The 21,933-nt window shown below is 39.1% G+C and overlaps 1 protein-coding gene across 4 annotated transcripts in view; it reads right to left on the reverse strand.

The window, feature by feature from the left end:
* CDK6 (cyclin dependent kinase 6) overlaps positions 1-21,933 on the reverse strand; it is a 132,795-nt gene that overhangs the window by 16,273 nt on the left and 94,589 nt on the right. For 3 of the 4 annotated variants that reach the window (XM_085227439.1, XM_085227440.1, XM_085227442.1), the window contains exon 6: positions 3,862-3,912. The exons of the other annotated variant lie outside the window; for it this stretch is intronic. In XM_085227439.1, the coding sequence (XP_085083565.1) occupies positions 3,862-3,912 (51 nt within the window). The remainder of the gene's footprint in view (positions 1-3,861; positions 3,913-21,933) is intronic. 4 annotated transcript variants of the gene reach the window in all.

Below are 21,933 nucleotides of genomic sequence, written 5' to 3' on the forward strand. Positions count from 1 at the left end.
GTGATGAGTGTAGGCCTTCAATGTGCTTGGCAGAAATCATTCTGTGGCCAGCACGCTTTTCTGGCCTAGGTCTCAATTTTATGAGTCTTTTTTGTTGAAAAAGTGCTGAGTGCTTTGGAAGAAATTTGCTCAGCTCTTGACTGGATGGTGCAACATATGTCACTCCAGGATGATTAAAAGCAGTAAGTTTCAAAGGGGAATTGCATGCAAGGACCTTTATTCACAAGAATAGAGGCTGAGAGAAGAGTGTGGGTCAAGATGAGGGTAAGGCAATAAAAGGGATGTTTCATAATGCTTCAAAGCTATGTGCAGTAATTGTTGCCTAAAGTTAAACAATTTATTTGCTTCACAATACAGGTTTTAAAGTCTCAGTTCAGAAGTGGCATAGGACTGGAGTATCTTTGTGTTTCTGTTTCCCATTGTATTTTATTTTTTCTTTACTTTTCAATAGAAGATTTGAATTTCTTTTTATCATTTCTTACCTTGTTACTTTAAATTCTAGAAGACATTTAAACTCAGTAAATAACTATGCTAAGGTTACAAAAACGAAATAAATGAAATAGTAGGTAAACATCCAATACTGGGTCATGTCTCGTATATTTCATGTTTTAGTCTGAAGTTAATGTTTGTGGTAGTGAAACATCAGTTTCTGATGGAAATTCCGGAAAAGACCTGACATTAAGTGTCAGGTTTTAAGGAAAACCAAATTATACAGCCTGTAAAGTTGAGATTTTTAATTCGAATGCTAACAGTAAGAGGAGGAGGAACAAGGAAAAACTTCACTAAGTGTTTGGGTCTCAGTAAGCCCAGTGCCACTAGGGAGCAGCATTGACCTTTCTTCTTGATGAGGTTGGTAATAAGACTGGGTGAGGCCAAAGGCCAACATTTTGATGTAAATCATAGGTTACCTGAACTGAGTGGAATTAGTCCAGCTCTATCTACATGGATTTTAGATTATAATTTGGCTCAGCTAAAATTAACATGTCCTCAAAACAAAAGTGTGACTGGAAGGTCAAAGCAATTAATATCTCAGAGTACTTTAAATTTTGCTGTATCAGAAAACAACAAAGCTCTTGGGAAAAGATGAGTTAAATCTGTATGAAAAATTACTACTTTTTTTTATCACCACAGGTATGTCAGGAGTATGGTGCAGCACCCCACAGTGGTTATAGCTGCGTGATTAGCTGTTTGAGGATCTGAACCTGTATTAAACATAACACAAACAGCACTACTGGAGGACAAAGGAGTTAAATATTTTAAATAACACTGAAATTTAGCCTGCCATTCAACTGTGTTTGGCCAGTCCCAGGCTTTTTATTTTTTGTACGAGAGAGCATGAAGAGGCCAGAATTAGCACAGGCCCAGGCAAAACTAACAAAAGAAACCAGGAGGCAGCTAGTCAGGCAGGTAGGGCGGACAAGACCAAGAGTAGAAAGATATTTTTAGTTATGCACTCCTGCAGTATTCAAAACTCTTAATAATGAATGTCTAAGTAGATGCCCTCACTCTGGTCTGGTAGCATTACCATTTCAGTGACTAAGTTTGGGTGTATCTTGGATGAGTTTCACCTCCTGCCAAAGGTTCAGGCCTGGTCTTGAGAAATGCTGAGTACTTTCCGCTCCCGTTGATCACAATGAGAGACAAGTCTGCTCACACCATTGCAGCATTTACTCTGAAATCTGTGAGGATATCCCACATGCAGACAGCGTCCTGGAAAAGCAGGACATTGTTTGGGACAACCTCCTAAGGATTTACCCTCAAGCACACTGGAATTTTACCTGACACAAATCAGAATGCACATGTAAAGCAAAGGCAGACCACAGCCCCATTATATGAAAGACTACATCAGTCCAGTCTGCGTGAAAAGCCTGAAACTACTTTCTGTCCAAATTTGTCTGGAGAATGTTTCTTTCACTACCGTAGAAAGAAACAATCCTCCTACAAGAAGAGCTATGCCTAACTGTATGGGGTTGTCCAGATGTGAAAACACAAAATAAACACTATTTAGCATAACCCCCCCTTCCCCCGAACCCAAACAAGTGACTTCTGAACTATTTAAGGAGAAATGCACAGAAGAAGCAAAAGCAAACTTTCTCTTTAAGTTAATGTATAATAAGGAATTTCTTCTAAAATTAGCACTGCATTTTCTTTTCTTGATGAATTCTTTTCTGCACAGGTAACCACCCCCTAGGGATGGAAAGATCCTGCTGGAGGTTGCTGCTACGGATCATGTATTTAATCCTACCCCAATAAATTTAGATTTTTCCTCTTAAATATCATTAGTAAATCAAATCAGAATCCTTAAAAAAATCACAGCTACAGCTTCTTTTTCTTTTTCTTTTTTCTTTCTTTTTTTTTTTTGCCTCAAAATAAGTTCCATGTTTCAAAACTATCTTCATTTAACAAAGCAGAATATTGCAGGACTGAAAGAGTAGCTTTGGCAGAGGAAAAAGTAAACTTTAAGGACTGATTTTTCTGGATTATGCAGGAAGAGCTATTCAGCGCATGACAAATTAACCACGCAAGTGAGTCACATACACTGGTATGGCATGCAGGAAAAGGAAGTCAACTGTGTGAAATCAGGACCTGCAATTTAGGAACCTCATACTAAATAATGAAAATGCTCAGAAACAGATCTGTTAACGATTTGAGAACTGGAAATACGGCTAAGTGGCAAAATGCATTATTTATTCTAATTATGCTCTTTTTCCTAAAAAATGTACTATCTTCTGTTTGGAGTATCTTTAATAGAACAGTCTTTCAATATCTCCTCTTTCTCTCTCTCTCACTTTGCCTATCTGTTTCTTCCTTCATGAACATCAGCAGATCCTTGCAGTCTCTCCACCGGAAAAAGGAACGCAGTGGTGCAGAGGTAGACAGGCATTCATTCTGTGGCATGGGATGAGACCTGAATGGATCTGATTTCCTAATGAAGTGACGTGTACACGAATCTTCAAATTACATGGTTCTTACAGATTTAGAAACATTCCTTGCCCTGAAGAGCTTTTACAAGAAAAAATTTAAAAAAGATATATTCCTATTTAATTAACACATTGGTAGTATCGGTCATTTTACAATTTATTTTTTGGTTGCTTCTGTTGCTAATAAGAACATACTTTGGAAAAGAGTTAATCTACCTCAGAGACTTCAGAGCCTCTCCACCTCTTCAACATATTCTATACATCTGAAGAAGAAAAACACAAACTCCTTGAATTTAGAAAAAGTTTTAAAGGAAAGCCTATTAGTCAGTCTCTGACAAAATCTACATTATGTGCTGCTATTCCTTCTATTCTCATAGTTATCTGGACTATTAATTGTTTTAGCAGGTTACACAGTATTTTTTAAAAGCTAAACTATTTTCCCATGTACAGAAGGCTTTCCCATAAAGAAGCTGTTGGTAAGCATCCTCGACTTTTTAATTTAATTGGAATTTTAAAGGATTCTGAAATATTTTCTGAAATACACAAAGAAATTACTGAAAAAAAAATGAAAACTGCATTTGCTGCAACAAAAAATGTATTTGTATTTGAGCAAAGAGAAACTCTTGAAACTAACTGCTTAGGAAAACTCATGAATAGCACATGCACAATATGTTTAAGAGATTTAAAAAGCCCCAAACAGAAGCTTCTCATAACTTCCTGATGATGGCTTCTAGTTCTGCAGAACTCTATTCCACACTGCTTCCTCCTCCCACTCTGACAGAGAATGCATGGAAATATCACGTTGCATAGAGTAGCAACAGGAAATAGGCTCTAGGAATACTTAGTTCTAGACATTACTGCATTAAAAACACAGCAAAGAAACCTCACGGTATTTCAGTATTAAACATATATTGACATAATGCAACTGGTTATTACTTACTCAAAGATTTTTCCTAGCTGATCAACATCTGAATTTCCACGGAAGAGTGGTCTGAAAGAATAAAGAGATATTTTTTCCTTTAATTAATGTGAACTTTTATTTGTCAGCTGTCAATGTTGAGTGAAAGCTCGTTATTTTTCTGCGATCTCATTTCTTTTGCTTTCATATTTTATCCAGTCTTTGGGAATACTTTTCTACTAAACTTGATAAAAACCAGGACAGATGAGAAATATTTTTGAATATGCTATTTTTTAGAATTTAATTGCATCCTTCAACACGTATAACTTTCTCTCAGCTAATGCTACTCTCTATATAATCAAAACAAGATAGAACATAATGAGCTGTGTAGAGAGACAAAAACAGAGTGAAATGTCATGCATTCATTAAAGTATAATACAATTGGAGATTAATTATTATATAAATATTATATAAATTCAAAATTAAATTCTTCTCATGTTATATATTGGAAACATACTTCCACCAAATTTAAAGGATCAAATAAATGACAATGGATTTATGAAGGTCTGTAAAGAATGGGGTGTGAAGCGATACAGCATTTACCTTGAAGGAGAGGAATACTTCCGCTGCATAAATATATTCAGGAAAGAAACAAATTAATAGGTGGAATCTCCAAAGCTTTCAGAAAAAGACAGTGTCAAAAATTACTTTCAGACAGTGGTATGCAGTTTTTTCTCTCGAAGTGAAATTTAAAATATTTTTACTCTGTATGACTGCATTGCCATCTTGGTCTACGGTACAGCAAGTTGTGATGAACAGCGCAGTTTTGTGTCTGAATTCCCAAGAGATTCACAGAATCACAGAGTAGTAGAGGCTAGAAGGGACCACTGGAGATCATCCAGCCCAAGCCCCTGCTTAAGCAGGTTTCCTACAGCAGGTTGCACAGTAAAGGGTCCGGGTGGTCTAAAATACCTCCAGAGAAGGAGACTCCACAAGCTCTCTGGGCAGCCTGTTCCAGTGCTCTGTCGCTCTCAAAGTAAAGAAGTTTTTCCTCATGTTCAGATGGAACTTTCTGTGTTGCAGTTTGTGCCCTCTGCCGCTCGTCCGGCTGCTGGGCACCCTGAAAAGAGCTCTCCCGCCCAGGAGATAATTATAAGCATTGCTAAGATCCCCCTCAGTCTCCTCCAGGCTGAACAGCCTCAGGTCTCTCAGCCTTTCCTCATCAGGGAGATGCTCCAGGCCTCAATCATCTCTTCAACCCTCTGCTGGACTCTCTCCAGGAGTTCCCTGTCTTTTTTGTAGCCTGCTAGTCAGGCTACCTCTCTCTCTGGATCACAGCCCTCAGAAAACACTGCAAGCTATAAATTTATGGTCACAGTTCCCAAAACTATTCAACAGAGACATGGTGACTTTACAAACTAAGTATTTTCCCATGCATCTTTGATTATGAAGAAAGGTCAGTACTCTCATGTCTCTCTGTACGCTCTTTTTCTTCTCTCTGAAAAGGTCCTAAAAAGCTGTGACATCCAGAGCCACCATCTTCATTGTTGCACTTCTCAGGATAAAACGTCTCCCATCTACACTGGGAGTACAAGAAGTACTCAGAGACAGTCCTTCCCCTCTCACTGCCCATCGGCAGAAGCAAATGTAGGATTTGGATCTCCTATTACTAACCATGAGTTCATTGTGAGAAATGGTGCTTTATATGTTGCAGCTCTCACATGCAGAACAGGGCTATGTGCCACTACTTATCTGGGGGTCAGCACCAGATACACCCAGATAGGCCCAGAGGATGGTGACAGGTCTCAGGCATAATAAGCTCTGCGGAAATCTGTGCCACTAAGAAAAAAAGCAAAGCAATAACTGGAGGACGTGCTGACCATCTTTGATGAGCTAAATGTGCCTTTTGCCTCTATGGTTGCTGCCACCCAGGTCACGTTCCTATCAGCTAACACTGCAAACTGCTTCGGGCAGAGGCACAGCGAACAATTTAATCAAACTCAATTTGAAATTATATGACATCAGGTTTAAACTGATGGGCTAAAATGTGGCAGTCTGGTACTTGTCCATAAAGGGCTTTTTTATTTAGACTCTGAAGAGATGATAAATGATGGTACGCGCTGCTTCTTAGGTGTGCATGCTACTTATTAATTGCGGTCTCTTTGACAAGAGCACTTCAACTCATACCTACAGATTTCTGTATTTTAGAAGCTTTAAGGTATCTGGAAATAGTGGATTTTACTGAAAAACAGTGAAACAACTTCACATAGATATGAGCACCTACTGCTATCAGTTTTGAGCCTGATTTTCAGGATGGTCAGTAGCTACAATCCCAGTATTACTGTGGCAGCGGATACACTGATACCTTCCAAAGTCAGACAAAGCAACAACCTTAGATATGGTTCTGAATGACTCGTTAAAGTAATTAATATACAGCTTGCATCACCTCAAGAAATTCATTTTGGCTCCGGTATTAGAATATTGGAGCCCTTTATACTAACAAAATGTATATAGTCAGGCAATTCTATCCATGCAAATGGAAAGCAGATTTAATGTTGCAAAACGTATGCTGAACCGTGTGTTATGTGAAAGCTTGGCAAAGTCAGCCTTGTTCGCAAATCACCTTAGGCAGTGTCATGCCAAAACAAGTATGATTCTTGGGATTTTTAAGAGAGGTTTTTCCCATCACTGCTGTTGTCTCAGATTCACTGAGGGCTGAGGAAAAAATTTAAATTCTTTTGAATATATAATTATACAACACAAGGTGACCTTCCAACATACTTTGATATTTCATCATAATGAAGCATTATGAATTCATCTTACAGACTCCTATCCATCCCACCATCGTGACTACAACAGAATGCCAGCTCTAGGTTAGGCACCACTAACGTAATGAAATTTGCCTCGTGAATTTTGGCTGGCAGTTCAATTGGAATATTGGATGGATGATTGGGGAAGTAGATCTGTAGATGCACTTAATCAGCAACTGTATGAAGATCTTTTCTCACATTTTGGCACTAATTATTCTCAGTAATGACCTGCCAACACTGCAAGTCCAGTACACCTTGGATGGGAACGTTCATCTCAAGTCAGTATTTTTTAATGCTATTCTTAAAGGTAGATGATAGCTCTCCCAGTACCACTGAACTGGAAGCACGCCCAGCAGCCACAAAAATGTAAAATCTCACCTTTGTTCTTTGTATCTTTCACTTGACTCACTCACCCACTCACTCCCTGAGGTCTATTTATGCAAGCTGAATCCAGAAGTCCTTACTTGGGGATATATCCTCCCCTCTGTGATGATAATCTATGTGAGACTACTTAAAGAGAAGGTTTGATTTTGTAAAATTCCTTATTTTTTTCCTTGAGAAGAGGGCATGGAGCTGGATCTGTCTCCTGTGACAGAAGATGTGTCTGTCCTCTGACCTTAAAGAACAGTGTGTAAAATCTGTGTGTATGTATACCTCAGGAAAGAGGGATATTCCAGTGGGGGAAAGAGATACACTTCCCTTCTGTGTGTTTCCTTTATCCTCTCAACCTTCTCTGCTTCTTTGCTTACCACAAAATCCAAGCTCTGAGGGACCCAACACCACTGCTGTTACAAACCACACAGTCAAACAAGGAAGAATATAGGACAGAAACACAGTGCATCAAAAGACTAATTTAGTTTCCCTATTAGTTTAAGAAATCTCAAATGTTGTCATGCTGCCATATTTTCCTATTTTTGTTGGTTGCTGCTGTGTTTTGTTGTTTTTTTTTTTTTTCTCTTCTTGTTTTGTTTTGTTTTAGGGAAGGGAGGAGAGAAATCTTACAAGAAGTCTACAGGTCTCTGTCCTGTTTCACCATTCCTTCTCTAAACCTTGGAGCTAAACCTTTATTCACTGCTCCTTGAAAACTACCCACTGAATGGAGGAAAAAAATCTTTATTTGTAAGGTGGGACCAGAATGCCCATAGCCTACAGATCTAAAGATGAGTTGGAGATGTCATATTATAAATAAAAATGTACTTTTGAAAGCTAGGAGCTATCACGGAACAAGATCCTGAGGTACAGATAGGATATGCAGCTACATAGTTATGTGGATATTAGCTAGGAGACTGCACTGTGACTCTTTTCAGATAATAAATCTACCTTTTGTATTGTAGTCCAACACTGGTGAGGTGCTGGACCAGAGAGACAGGGACATACTGGAAAGAGCACAGTGAAGGGCCACAAAGGGACTGGAGCATCTCCACTATAAAGAAGGGCTGGAGAGAGCTGGGGCTGTTCAGTATGGATAAGAGGAGGCTCGGGGATAAACTCATTGATGTATTTAAATATCTGAAGGAAGGGTGCAATGAGGACAGAGCCAAGCTGTTTTCAGCGGTGCCCATGCCAGGACAAGACACACTGCGCACAAAGTGGAAGACAGGAGGTCCTTCTGAACGAGGCAGCACTTCTGTGCTGTGTGGCATCAGTGCACTGGCACAGGTACCTGGAGGCTGTGGGGGTCTCCTCTTTAGAGATCATCAGAAGCTGGGCACCCTGCTTAGGCTGGCCCTATTGGGCCACATAGACCCAGAGGATCCTGCCCATATCGACCACACTGTGATTTGTGATAACACGGAAATAAAAACAGATCTCAACATGAGGCTGAACTGTAAAACCTAACATACCCTGAAAAAATTAGCATCTACTTACAGTTTAGAAGGACTTAATACTACTAATTCTTTGGCTGAAATGCTCACTTATATGTAGCCGAACTAGAAAGATTTTACCATTCACCAACTTTATGTTCTTTTCCCATTTCATGCTGTTTCATACTGTTTTTCACCTTCACTGAATATTCTATGTGTCAGAGCTTAATACGGTGTCTAAAAGGTTGAGCATTTTATTTTATAGACAGTGTGTTTCACGTCTATGCTACTCAGTAAAAACTGAGATATAAACATTTCCTAAGCAAGTCTCTATGAAAAAATTCTCCCTGGTGCAACTCTGCTAACATGCCAAAGCAATTCTAAAAGTATTGTATACAATGACAATGCAGTGACACCCTCAATATAAATGAGGTTTAACTGTAAACTGACCACATTACTTCTAGGTTCACAAAGCAAAGACAGTCTGTAACTAACTGTAAGAAAAGTCAGTGTTTTCATACAAATTGAAATTAAAGGCATTGATAAGCACTGCTCTAGCACATATTGCAGTGCAAACAAGGAAAAAAAAATTATAAAACTATAAAACTACATGCACTGAGGCACAGGAAAAGACTTCTGCAAGTTTCTTGGCTGATATTTTGAACCAATTAGTGACATCCAAATCGGAAGCTATTTTCCAATTTCTTACACTGAGTGATTAAACTACAGATAAAATGGATACATGGAAGAAAGCTCACGTAAAGAAAAATGGTACTGAAGAGTGAAAAAGAACAGTCAGGAAACTCTCTTTCTAACCAAAATATAATACAGCCAACAAGACAATTCTAGTATTGCCAATACAATTGCCTCTAAGGCTAGGCATGGAACTGGAAATGTAAGAAATAACTTCCAAAATAGCTATCTGGATACTATCTGCTTGTCCATTTGTTCAGTTTGGTGAGAAGTGGGGAATCTCATCACCTTCCTTGTTACTATAGAAAAGCAATAAGGACAATTTCTTGATTACTGACTTGAACATGTTCAATATTCTTGGTGAAAAGTCTGCATATTGGCAACCCAGATAAAGTCACTCTAAAATCGAAAGAGCATAATGCTCTTTGGGCAAGTAAGGCTTAGCTGGTCTGGCTGAAAAGGTAGCAAGGAGAAGAACTGGAAGAAAGAGCAGCAATTTCAGAACAGGTAGCTGCTGCTTGAAGGCATTGGAGAGACAAGATGAGTAACCCCATAAAAGAAAACTCACAGTAATGCAGCAAAGTGGAAAGAAAAATACAAAGGGAAAGATTACAGCAGCAGCTCATGAAAACGGTACAGGGAATTTTAGAAGTCAGTGAGGTTGCAGTAGTTAAGTTTAGGAGCTTGCGTGCCTTTGTGTATAAGAGCAACAAGGAGACGGTGAAGAAACTAAAAAAGCTAAAGCCGAGAAACATTTGCCAAGGAATCCTGCATCGTGCCATGGGAAACCTGCCAAGCTACATACTCTGTGACTCAGAGATATATTTAAATAATGTTGTTGTTGAGTTTTTTCTTTTTTTTTCATGTTACAAAATGTGAATAGCTGGCAAATATTTTATTCAGATTCTTGGTTACTTATTACGATGAAAATATTTTCATTTTTAGAATTATAAACAAGGAAGACCTAAAACTAGAATGATGACTAGAATAACATGATCTGGACTGTCCTGTGGAAACCTTTATTTAAGTGGGATTATTTCCGAGCTGATTCACTCTCCTTCCCACCGCTGGTTCTTTTTGGTAGATCTTCTGGACAAGTCTATACTGCAGGCATGAGTAGTGAGACTAAGGCAAGATATAAGGAAAATAGATCTATCAGTCTTTAAAGACGAAGGCCCTTGGCCTTTCTGAGAGGTAGCAGGAATTTGGTACAGTATAAAACTTTATTCTGAAAACAGGCCACAGCAGACAACATTGCATGCTCCAGGCAGTTACCCACTTCCAGTCACAAGTGACTTGCCTCAGTTGTTGTGCAACTGGGAGTTCTCATTTTAAATGTAACACTTTTTGTATTCCCTCTCCTTTTCCTTTCCCTCTCCTTTTACTTTGTGTGAGTGGGTTCCAGACACAGCACAGGAAGCAGTTACTTCATGTGGAGCATGGACATATCGTCTTCTACATATAAGAAGAAAGATGGTGTGGATACACATTAGGATTGAAGAAATACTGTTCAGCTAGAATCTGACAGAAAATGGATCAGATATCTTCGATTTTTCATTTTATTTGCCAGAATTTTTTACTGAAATTCTATTGTTCTTCAAGTAGGATAGTACCATAATCATCCATAATATCTCTAAGATCATTGGGGCTGTATCTATTTGAAACAGATTTAATGCGTCAATATAACAGCAATCACTGTTTTTTCTGAAGTTTCTCATGAACTTTTTGAGTGTTACTCCATAGGCAGTGACAGATACTGAAAACGGGCAGCTTCTGGAAAACTACTGCAATCCTCCAGTGCTGCGATGTGTTGAATTTGTACCCTATTGCTATTTAAAATGAAGCAAATGAATTCTAAAAATAAAGATAATATTCTGACCCTAAAATACACATGCAGCCTATTTCCTAAGAAATGGAGGTGCTTTCTGAGCTGCCTGTCAGCCAGCAAGGAAAAGACTTGTCCCAGGTAACCTTCAGGACACTGCTAACATACAGGTCCAAAGCTGCAAGTCAGTGGTGTTCAAAAGGAAGTAGAAAGGTAAAATAGGAAAATATTTGGAGTGATTCATTGGACAACACTCTAAAAAGATTTGTAATCATTTTGGCAATTCACTTTGGGTTAAGATCTCTAATGAGATCAACATTCCCCGTGAGGATTTTCATTATGAAAACTTTGCACTGCTTTGCTACAATGATTGCATTACTTGGAGAAGCTGGACTCTGGGAGCATTTTTACAGGCTGGCACATGGTAAGAGCCAGAACTGTAAAGAACATCAATCACAAGAAACTTACAGATGGACACATGTTCCCTTTGAATGTATAACTGAAAGGAAGACAGTAGTAAAAGGGAAACCAAGCAGAGGCACTGTGTACAGCTTTATGACAGTCTACAGTTTACTGTATAGACTCAGTTGTTGATTAAAATACAGCAAAGAGAAAGAGCAAGATCTTAAATAAAATATAATCATTTTCAGAGCTTCACTAGGAACTGGGCAAAGGAAGCTTAACATCTGCTGTACACTTTCAGTGAAAGCATTGTGTTACAAGGTCCCAGTTGGCCTTGGAGCAGAATCGAGGGCCTTGACCCCAACCACTGCACTGAATGGGACTTTCACCACAGACATCAGTGACTCCAGGATCAGGCTAAGTATGCTTTGGTTTCACAGCATCTCACAAGGAAAAAAAATGATGTTTCAACAGATGGATATAACATTCCCGATCAAGAAATATCCAAAAAATAAGGTAGTGCAGATATTATCTTCAACCATAATATGCTCTAACGGGGGCAGATTGCATCTATTCCTGAGCAGAACTGCGTCAAAGTTCATCAGATAATACTTTTTTTTTAATGGAAGAGCCTTGGTAGGTTAAACGTCCTTCACTTATTCCTTAAGCACATACGTCACAACTCTTTTATCTGTGGACATTTTGCTTCTCTAGAAGATTTGTAGGTTCGTTCCACCAGTGTTTATAGGGCTGTTATCTCAGCTCCGTGAGCATGATATAACGGTGGCATTTTGAACTCTCCCTACTTTTGAAGTAAGTTCCAGAGATCCATACACAACTGACCTCAGAGAAAGGAAAAGGAATAAATGCATGGTCTCTTCATCAAGTGCAGAAAGGAACATTCCTCTTGTTTTTCTGACAGTTCTACCAGCAATATGATTTAACCATTTGTGTGTTAAACACCCACCCCACCACTGTATGCAGTTAAATCACCTCTATCTTTTCAATCAGCTGTTTTAGGTTTACTTGCGTAACTAAACAGCAGGCTTCTGTATTTTTATAGCATCCAGAAAGAGCTACTGGTAATGACAAATACAGTTCAATCATGCTTTTCCTTTGAACATTTGGTTTTCTGTACTCTCTTCTTTCTGTTGAACCTATTTCATATCACCTTTTTAAACTTGAACTCTCTAAAACAGCTGTGCTTCTTCGCTTTTCTTGTACAACTGAGTACTTGGGTAGCAAGTGGACTCTGGATTAGATACAGGCCATACTGTGTGGATGGACAGAAGCTGAGAAAGCTCTTTCCTCTCCACTTCACTCACGTAAGCAATGGTCCAACTGCTGTGTAGAATGCTGCACAACAGCAGTGCGTGCATGCAGAGCTCTGGGCAGTACTCATTTCCACAGGTCTGTGCGTGTGAACAAATTTGCCCATATTTTCCTTGAGAAGACCTCAGTCCTCCTTCCAGGCCAGAGTGATTTTCCACCACCGTTTTCGTTGAGTTCATAATTTACTACTCACTTAAAAATTCAGCAGACAGCATTCCAAAGTGGCACAATTTAGTCAGAGTGTCATGGTGCTCTTTAATGAGGTATTTTAAAGAAGTATTTTTAAAACATCTATCTTGCAGCCAAGGATCTACCCCCAAGGCAAGCAATGAGTTTAAGTCTGTTCCTGATCTTCATCAATTATACAAATGAGAAAAAAAGAAACTGTACTGTACATGAAATATCTATTTCTTTATCCTGTATGGAATTTCAAAATGAAAATCTATTCAAATCAGAACTTTCAGAGATATTAATTTTTTATAGTTTCATGAGTTTCTGTTAATCTTCTGATGACTCTGGAAAGCTTGGCAGTTGGCATTTTCTGTATTTACTAATCTAAAAAAATCTTTTAAAATGGACTTTGCTCTGACTGCCTCTAACGTTGGAATTAGTTTTAATCAAGGAGTTATGTAATAGATTTTAAAGTCTGAGGCCCTAATTAAAATACAATTCCTGTTACACAATCTGAAAATATTTTCAGATTACTTTTCCAGTAAACCTTTAAACTAAACGATTTTGCACCATTAGGTCAATTTCTTATGCAATAAACTCTTTGTGACCACATATCTATCATTGTTGTCATTCTTGTATCAGCTGAACATCTTTCCAGAAGTAACCTTTCCACGAGGGAGACTAACTCCTGCCTACCCTTGATTCTTTTAGACTAAGGAGAAGAAAGATGATGCAAAAGGGGCAAGTATATCATGTGTGCTGGTTCATTCAGTCTGCCCAAAGATAATTAGCCCACTGACATCCAAATATATCTTTCCAGCCTTGTCAGGGTTTTATTTCCTTCTCAATAAACCTAAACAAAGTGTTTCACAAGCCTTTAGATAAAAGAAATTGTGCTCCTAAATATGTTATATAAAATGATGAAAAAAGACAGTGGTAGATGTGATGCTTTAGTTCCATGAGTATGAGTTACACAAAGAATGTAAATTATCAGCATAACTTTTTTTTTTTTTCTTTTTAATTATAGAGCTAGGAAGTGTAAGCTAGAAAAGCAAATATCCAACTATAAACATCTGGAAAAAGTCCGAAACACAAAATTCTCACTGTCATTGGTAGCAGCACAGTGGCAGAGGTGATGTAGTGAGATAACAGAGGCTGTGCATTGGCATTCTTGAGGCTTAAGAATAGTGATCCATTAGATATTCTATTTCCATATTTGAAGGGAAACATCAATGCTTGACATAACTGAGAACGTGAAATTCTCAATACTGAATAAAATTGAAGAATAAAGGGAAAGCATTACAAGCTCAGAGAATGATCCGTTGGGGCTTTTTTCTGCAACTGGGCTGGAGCTGCTCCTGTGTGGCACCCAGGACATGTTTTGATCTACGAACACTTTTGTTGCCCCCATATTAGCTGTTAATGGCACCTGTTGCACTAAGCCTTTCTAATTTTTCAGATAATCCTGAAACATCAGAAGGACTCCCTCCCCAACCCTCCCCCTCACATCTCTCATCACCTTCAAGTGTAATAAAACACTCGGCCAGAAAAGAATCTCTGAAAGGGGATTACAACCCTTCAGGCCAGGAAGGTAAGGAAAACACTTCCAGCACTGAGCAGTAAACTACTACACAAGCAGAGGTGAAATTTCAACTTCAAATTTGTCCTCCAGCTCCAGAGACTGAGAGTCAAAAGACATGAAAGTGAATTAAAAGGATGTTGTGAAAGAAATACTTTAATTTTTAGCAGCTGTTCTGGCTTACAGTGAATTAATAAACACCTGCTGAAAAACCTGAGATAAGCATTAAAGTTAGTGAGTATGTATAGCAACCATACAAGGAAAACTGATATAATTCTCAATGCCAGTTAAACTAAATATAATTTTGCCTTAAATAATACTTTATACTGTGCAGTTAACTCCATTACTCATACTGGAGAAACTAAGAGATCTACATTCACTGGCTCATGAGAGTGCATGGTAATCCAGGGTTGAGAGTTCTGCTATTATTTATGCTGTTCACCTATTAGTCATTTCACATAAAATCTTTCTTTCCCACTTGAATCCCAACCGAATGAAAGAGAAAACTAATTTATTTCATAAAAGAGAAAAACCAAAAACGTTCTACCCAGGATGACACTTCTTAGATGCTACCCTCCCCACTGCAGTTGTAGCATTTACATTAAAGCATTACAGTTTGTTTCGAAGCTTCCCAGAAGAATTTTGGAACAATTTTTATTCTATTATCTCTTGAGTACAGTGCTTTGCCATTACTGAGACATAGTCCTGCCTCGGTAGCAAAACTCTATTGGCTTTTGACATTATTTTAGTGGGAATAGGATACAAATTTATCTTTACATAATAAATATTTCTTCAGTCTCTAAGGTACTGAGAACCTGTAGCTGTTGAACCATTCCATGCCTTGAACTTTTCAGCCCACACATCACCAGGTTATTCAGCACTTTTATGTTCTCTGCTAGTTTCCCACAATCCATTTCTAAAAAACAATTTATAAAAATACTGGGATCTGCTGAAAACACCAAAAAAAGACAATGGAAGCCTAGAGAAGAATTTTAACTCTATATCTGAAAAAGCTCAGATTTGCTCAAGATTCAAAAACTAGAATCCTCTTCTGCATATATGCATAAGCATATAACCAAGCCAAAGCTTCCTTCCATGGTAAGCCATGCTTCCTATACAGATGTGGCTGGAGAGTTTACGAGAAGTAGATTACCAAGTTGTTTGGGGCCTCTTTAAACTCGACTTTCTCTTTCCAGCCTAATACCCTCATAATCAAACTAAAAAGTTCTGGAGCCAAGACAGGTAAGAAGCAAGAATGCCTGCTTTTCTGTTTGGTCTTTGTACATACACTTTACCATTGCTAATGGTCTGATGCAATCTAGAGTAGCTTCATTCTTTTAGCAGCTGAATATGATTCTTCACTGCCAATTAGGCTTAGTTTAACAGCTGCAGATAGCACCATTACTGAGAAATCCCATGCTTTGTGTACTTCTTTAGATACTGAACGCTTGCACTCCTATTATTTGGATATAATGAGCACTTTAAAAATCATTCTGTTGTATAGATTGTTTTGTGTGCTGTACTGACATAATAATAAAACCTGCTTCACGGACATAATCTAATAAAAATGATCTGATAATCTGCAATAGTTGGCAAATTCTGTATGATATAGCTGACTAAGTCATTTATCTTTAGGTAATTCATTTGGACTCAGTCAGAATCAATAGTAACCGAATCTTTGTGCCTGTTTATTCTAGCCCAGTAGAATAAATCGGTGGAAATAAAGTAATCCCTTGGATGAAACTTCCATTTGACAAATATCTGTTTTCCAAAAGCACTTATTATTGTTAAACCTGGACAAGCTACAGAAGAAGCTATGGAGAATATTTGAGTAGAAGAAATACTGTAACAGAGATTGTCTTAGAGTTGCTTCTGGACAGTATGCATTCTGGACATCTATAAAAGGAAATGAAGCACTAAGGGACAACCAGGCATGCCACATCTTGACACCAAAAGCTCTTGACTTGGTAAATCCTGCCGCTTCCTCTAGCAGTGTACCATGGTGACTGAGTGTTTCATGGACTCATTTGTACACGGCCAATGTACCAGCAAGTTGAGCAGAGTCCACAGGCAAACATGATGGCACTGCTGCAAGTGCCATGCAGACAAAAAGAAGCAAGGCAACAACATACTCATATCACAAGGATAACATGGCTTCAAAAGAAGACAAGACAGGAACTAGTATGAACTGTATTCTGCTATGCCTCTTCTCTGTGTTTTTCAGTGCCCAGCAAACAACACAGGCTTGAGGACTGATGGTGAAGACGGCTCTGGCTGCCTGTGGATGCCACGTATGCTGCAGGATGCCTGGGATGTGCTGCACAGCCTGTGTCCACCACCCTCCCCAGATCAGGGCTCTGTCTAGGTCTTTGCCATCCACAACCATAGCCTGCAGACTCATATCTACTTCAAGTCCTCTGCATAGTCTGTCCCCCATGATGTAAGTAAGCACTTCCGTGGTTATCATTCCCTTGGAAAAATGGTTTTCCAGAAATCTAAATATCACAATTCCTCTTGCTTTCTTTTGACATTTAGAGCTCTCCTCTCACAGCCAATTATTTACTTGGTACAAAAATAGTACAAGGTTTCAGAAAGCTGTTGTGTTTTGCGTTCTTTTCTGGGTGGTCAAATCTAGCAAATTGAATAAAGTTGCTCAGATCAAAATTTCTGACTGGACATTCAATTTGGAAAAAGTCCACACTTGGGAGCTCAGCAATGTGAGCTGCAGTTAATATCTAATCTTCCCTCCCCTTCTCTAGCACACACCAGTGTCCAGGAAAGTCTCCTGTACACCCATTTGGACTTTGAATACCTTTTTGTAGCCATTTTCTTATGAAAGAGAAAAGTAAATAAAAACAATATTTAATTCTATTATGAGACAAACAAAAGTACACAGAGCTTCCCCCAGCCAAATTCTAGTCAAAAAGCAAAGCCTCTTGCAGCCAAGTTCCTGGAGAGGAAAGCAGCGTGAAAGAGCCAGGAGACCCTTTCAAAAGCAAAGTCCTTGAGCTGCATACAGCTGGTTGTCCCTCCCTGGGGCCAAGAGGAAGGAGCACTGTAATGCTGCTCCGTGCCTCTCTTCTTCTATGGCTGCAGCCACTTGCAGCTGGGGATGTCATCTGGATGTCACCTGTGGGTTGCTTTGCCTTTTCCAAGGAATGACCTCATCTTTGAGATGCCTGTGTGTGTTTGAGGTGCTGCACATTGGCACTGGTAGGCAGCTGTGCCTGGCACAGCACTGCCTGGGGGGCAGCCTGGTGATCCTGCCGCCAGCCTTACTTCCAAATGCAAACTGCACTTTCCAAATAAAAACTACATTACAAATTCCACTACAAATACCATGATGTTAATACCAAGGACTTTAAAACGTCTACAACATGACTGACATGTTGTGGTCTTTTTCCTAGCCATGAGGCCTTTTCCTCTGACCTCTGGTCAGGCTAACTTGGGTTGTCGCAGACCAGAGTATCCGCCCTCCAAGGAATGAGAGTTTTTCCTTAAGGATGCCACATTCAAGAGGATGTCAGAAGAGTGCTGTGCCACCTGTACATGCAGAAGCTGCAAAAGCTTTCCAGTAGGGCAGCTTGGTGAGCATGGCTTGGGCCTACAGCACCTGGTCCTGGCTGCAGGTTGGCCCGCACCTGAGCTAACGGTCAGGTTACCCATGGTCAGTTAGCACAGCTGCTGCAGGTCTTCTTGCCCCGACTTCAGGGTTCTCTTCTGTTTTTTGTCATGGGTAGTGAGACAGTTTTTGGTTTCTATGGTTTACCAACGGTTTCCCTTACCAACAGATCTATTCCTCTGACAGAAAGCCTGGCACAGCTGGAAACTAGGAGGAAAACCACAAGTGAATGGCCTGGCGCTCACTTACCACTCATCTCCAACCACAGGCCGATGCAGTTGCTGGATTTGACTAACGGCTATCAATCAGCCCAACTGTAGACACTTAGAAAGATATCAGCTAGAAAAGGCTTGAGGGAGAATGTGAGCTGAAAAACAGCACGGTACTTTATTTTTAATGGGTGATGTTGTCTTGGGAACTCATATGTATTTTGCATTTGACAATTAGAAGCATTATTCTGTTTGCCCTTCACTCCATTAATATGCATTTGTTTTCTGCCCAAAGCCAAGGGGAATTCTGCTGCGGTGTTAGGATTAAAGAGAAAACAATCCTGCTTATCAGAAAACTGCAATAACATGAGCAAGTACAGCCTTCTGCCCTCCTTTGTTAGTAAAGTCTGAAGCAAAATGCCATTGTTATTCTATCAGATCACTAAGGTCTCTAAGCTAAATTGTGGCTCGAGTCCATTCAATTTAATAAATGCTTGAAAAAAAAGTCTGTAATAGGCTGGCCACCTATCTGGGGAAGAAGAAAAAATCCAATTTTATTAGGTCTGCTTTGGAAAAACCATCAGCCTCCCACACGACCATGTGCACATGAATGGCAGAAGAATAAAGGAGGAAAAATGCAAAGCACAGAATTTTCAGTGCTGACAAGATCTTTCCAAGGAATGAATCTTCTCCCAGTATAGCTGGTCTGGACTATGGAGAACTTTAATGACACTTGCAACTTAAATCATTCTTATAACAAAACAAGATAATTTCCAAAAATGGCAAAAACAAACTCAAGCCAGAATTGTACAGTACCTTGGTTCAAAGACTGCAAATCAAGCTGTGTAGCTTTTACAGTTCTAAGCTGCAGCATCTACCTTTGCTTATTAAAATAAAGACCAAAAGCAAAACAAAAATAAAAACAAAAAAAGAAAAAAGAAAAAAGGAGTTGTTTGAATTTTGCTCCTACCCAAATCTAACTGTGAGCAAGCAGACAAGTGGATGATTACATTTTCAAGCTGTTGGTCCACTAGATACGTTGGTTTAAGGTCCACTGGAAAACACCAGATAATATGATTGCGAAGTCTGTGTTTAAAATTGCTGCATGATAAAGTGAACAGTTATTTCTCAAAAACATTTAAGAAGTTTGTCAGTTTATAGGTAAACCCTGAGTTACAAACAGCCATTCATAGCCACACTTAGCTCTGATGCTTTTTGCCTACTGTGTTGGTTTTTCTCTTCTAATATCCTTTTTTTTTCCTTTTTCGTGAATTTCTTTTCTGATCCATCCACTTCTTTCCGCTGCCCCACATAAAGAGGACATGAAATTATCTTACAGCTCTCTTCTCTATCTGCTTTTGAAAGGCATTTCAGAAATGTGTTGAAAATGAGAATGGAGCACAAAAAGGACAGGTGAAGCTAAGACCTGAAGAAAGGCCTAATAACATGGAGAAATAGAGGATCCTGTAGGCAAAATGAAATACTATTGCTGCATAGCTAAGCATCCACTTAAAAACAGTGAGGACTAAATCATCAGATATGCTGAAGTACAGGAAAATAACTGACAAAGAATTAAAAGGCCTTTACAACTCCTTCTGTGGCAGTACTGATGCATAAATATCTCTCTTTTCAGGCTTTGTTCACAACATTTTTGTTATATAGAAAGGCAAAACAAAAATGAAGCCATCACTACCACCAGTCAGCATTAACTTTCTCCTGTGTTCAACATGATCAAGATTTCACTCATAATCCTGACCAGGATTTCACGCACAGGGAGAAGTTAAAACCCCACTTTGAATGACAACTTCCGAGAATGTACAAAACCACTCTTAATAAAGATCATTGCAAAAATAAATATAGTTTTTCCCTGCAGAATCCTGTTGATTTTTTCCACCATTTCCTACCCTACAGATTGCATACTACATTGATCCATTGATTCCAGTTGAGGGAAAGCTTCCTAAATGGTGTGTTATTTGAAGATGCTTTCTCTGCCTTCTTCTTGTCCAAACCATATTATCTCCAGTCACATCTTTGCCTGCAGATACACTTGAGCTGTGGCAGGAGTATGTACCCCATACAATCTCTGTGTGGCATAGTATTTTGTTGCTACTGTTTTAGTATATAATACTTTACTGTTGATCACAGACTTAAAAAAATCCTCCTGCTCCCCCAATGCCTTGAGTTTTGAACAGTATTAATGATTTATTTTTTTTTTAAGTGATGACATACTCTTGCTTAATTTGAAGTGAGTGACTCAAAACATATAAATCTTCTGGTCAGGCATGCATTTGTAAATTTACAGATTCACTGTCTCTTCCTCTACACCATCCAAACGCAAAGCAACGAATCATAAGAAATGACTAATCCAAGCTGTGTCTGGAGTAGAGGACCCAGCAATGCAAAATCCAAGCTGTTCTCAGCAATAGCAGAATTTCTGTGAACCACTTTCCCCAAGCCCACGGTCTTCTTTGCTTCTTTTTCCAGACAAAGAACATGCTTTGGCACCTCAGAACCTGTGGTTTTACTGTTGAACGTCTGTCAACAGACATATACCTGTTTTTTCAAAGTGCAACCTTAAAGGACTGCATCTGCAAGAGATTAACACCTCTAGGAACAGCTAATTCAGACCAAATGAGGGCATGATGAAAATGATGCTAGTTAGAACAGCCTAAAGTATGAGCCAGACTGCAAATCTCTTCAGAGTTGAAAGCCACCTGTCCCACTCAAAGCACTGGAGAACCTGGAAGCTCTGTTAAGAGTTATTACTTAGTTATCCACTGGTAAATAGCAGAAACCTGTACCTCCTCCTCTGGATAAATGCATACAGTAGTCACATTGTGATAGCCTGGTTTCCGTTGAAATTACAGTTTATTTGGTGATACTTTGGCCAAAAGATATCAAAATAACCAAATAATTTAAATTCTTGCAAGTTTAGCTTGAACATACTCTCTTGCTTCTGCTTTGCAGTCTCACAAAGACTAGAGCAGATACTGTGAATTCCAGTCTCATCTGTTCAAGTGACTGTTCATATCTCCCACACTGCAACCCTTATTTTGAATGAAAATCTCACGGTCCCCGAGAGTTACCTATCAAGGTTTATTTCATGGAGAAGACAACAAAAAGCTTGTACAGGATCACTGCAAGAAGCACAAACCATGGAACCAGGACAACCTAAGCAATACCCTCTCCTTGCCAGTTTGCAATACTATCTTGAAGAGGGATTTCTCCAGCTAAGTGCTTAGGTGTTGTACTTACACACATTAACAGAGATTAGCTCTTCCACGTTTTGTGCCATTCTGTCCCACTAAATTGTTTACAGAGAGGTTACAAGCCTCTTTGAAGTCAGGGTTAATTTCAACAATAATTTCATTGAAGCCAAGACTCTACCACGTGATCCATCTAAAAGAGTTATTCTTTTCAGTCAGTAATAGAAGTTCAAACTCCCCTTTCCAGCTTCAGTTTTTGGAGACAACTCAAAAACAGGTGTTCTGGTTGACTATTTTTTTTATGAAACCACTCAATGGTATTTATTTCACAGCATTAACTGAGACAAGGTTGAGTTGATTGCTCTTCCCTTGCTCACAAATGTGGAAGCTGGGGACAGGTGAGTAACACATCTCCTTCCAAAGACCTATCCTATCATTTGCTTCCAGATTCAACACAAAA

This window comes from Meleagris gallopavo, chromosome 6, assembly GCF_905368555.1.
Source record: "Meleagris gallopavo chromosome 6, MGAL_WU_HG_1.1, whole genome shotgun sequence".
NCBI classification, from domain to species: Eukaryota; Metazoa; Chordata; class Aves; order Galliformes; family Phasianidae; genus Meleagris; species Meleagris gallopavo.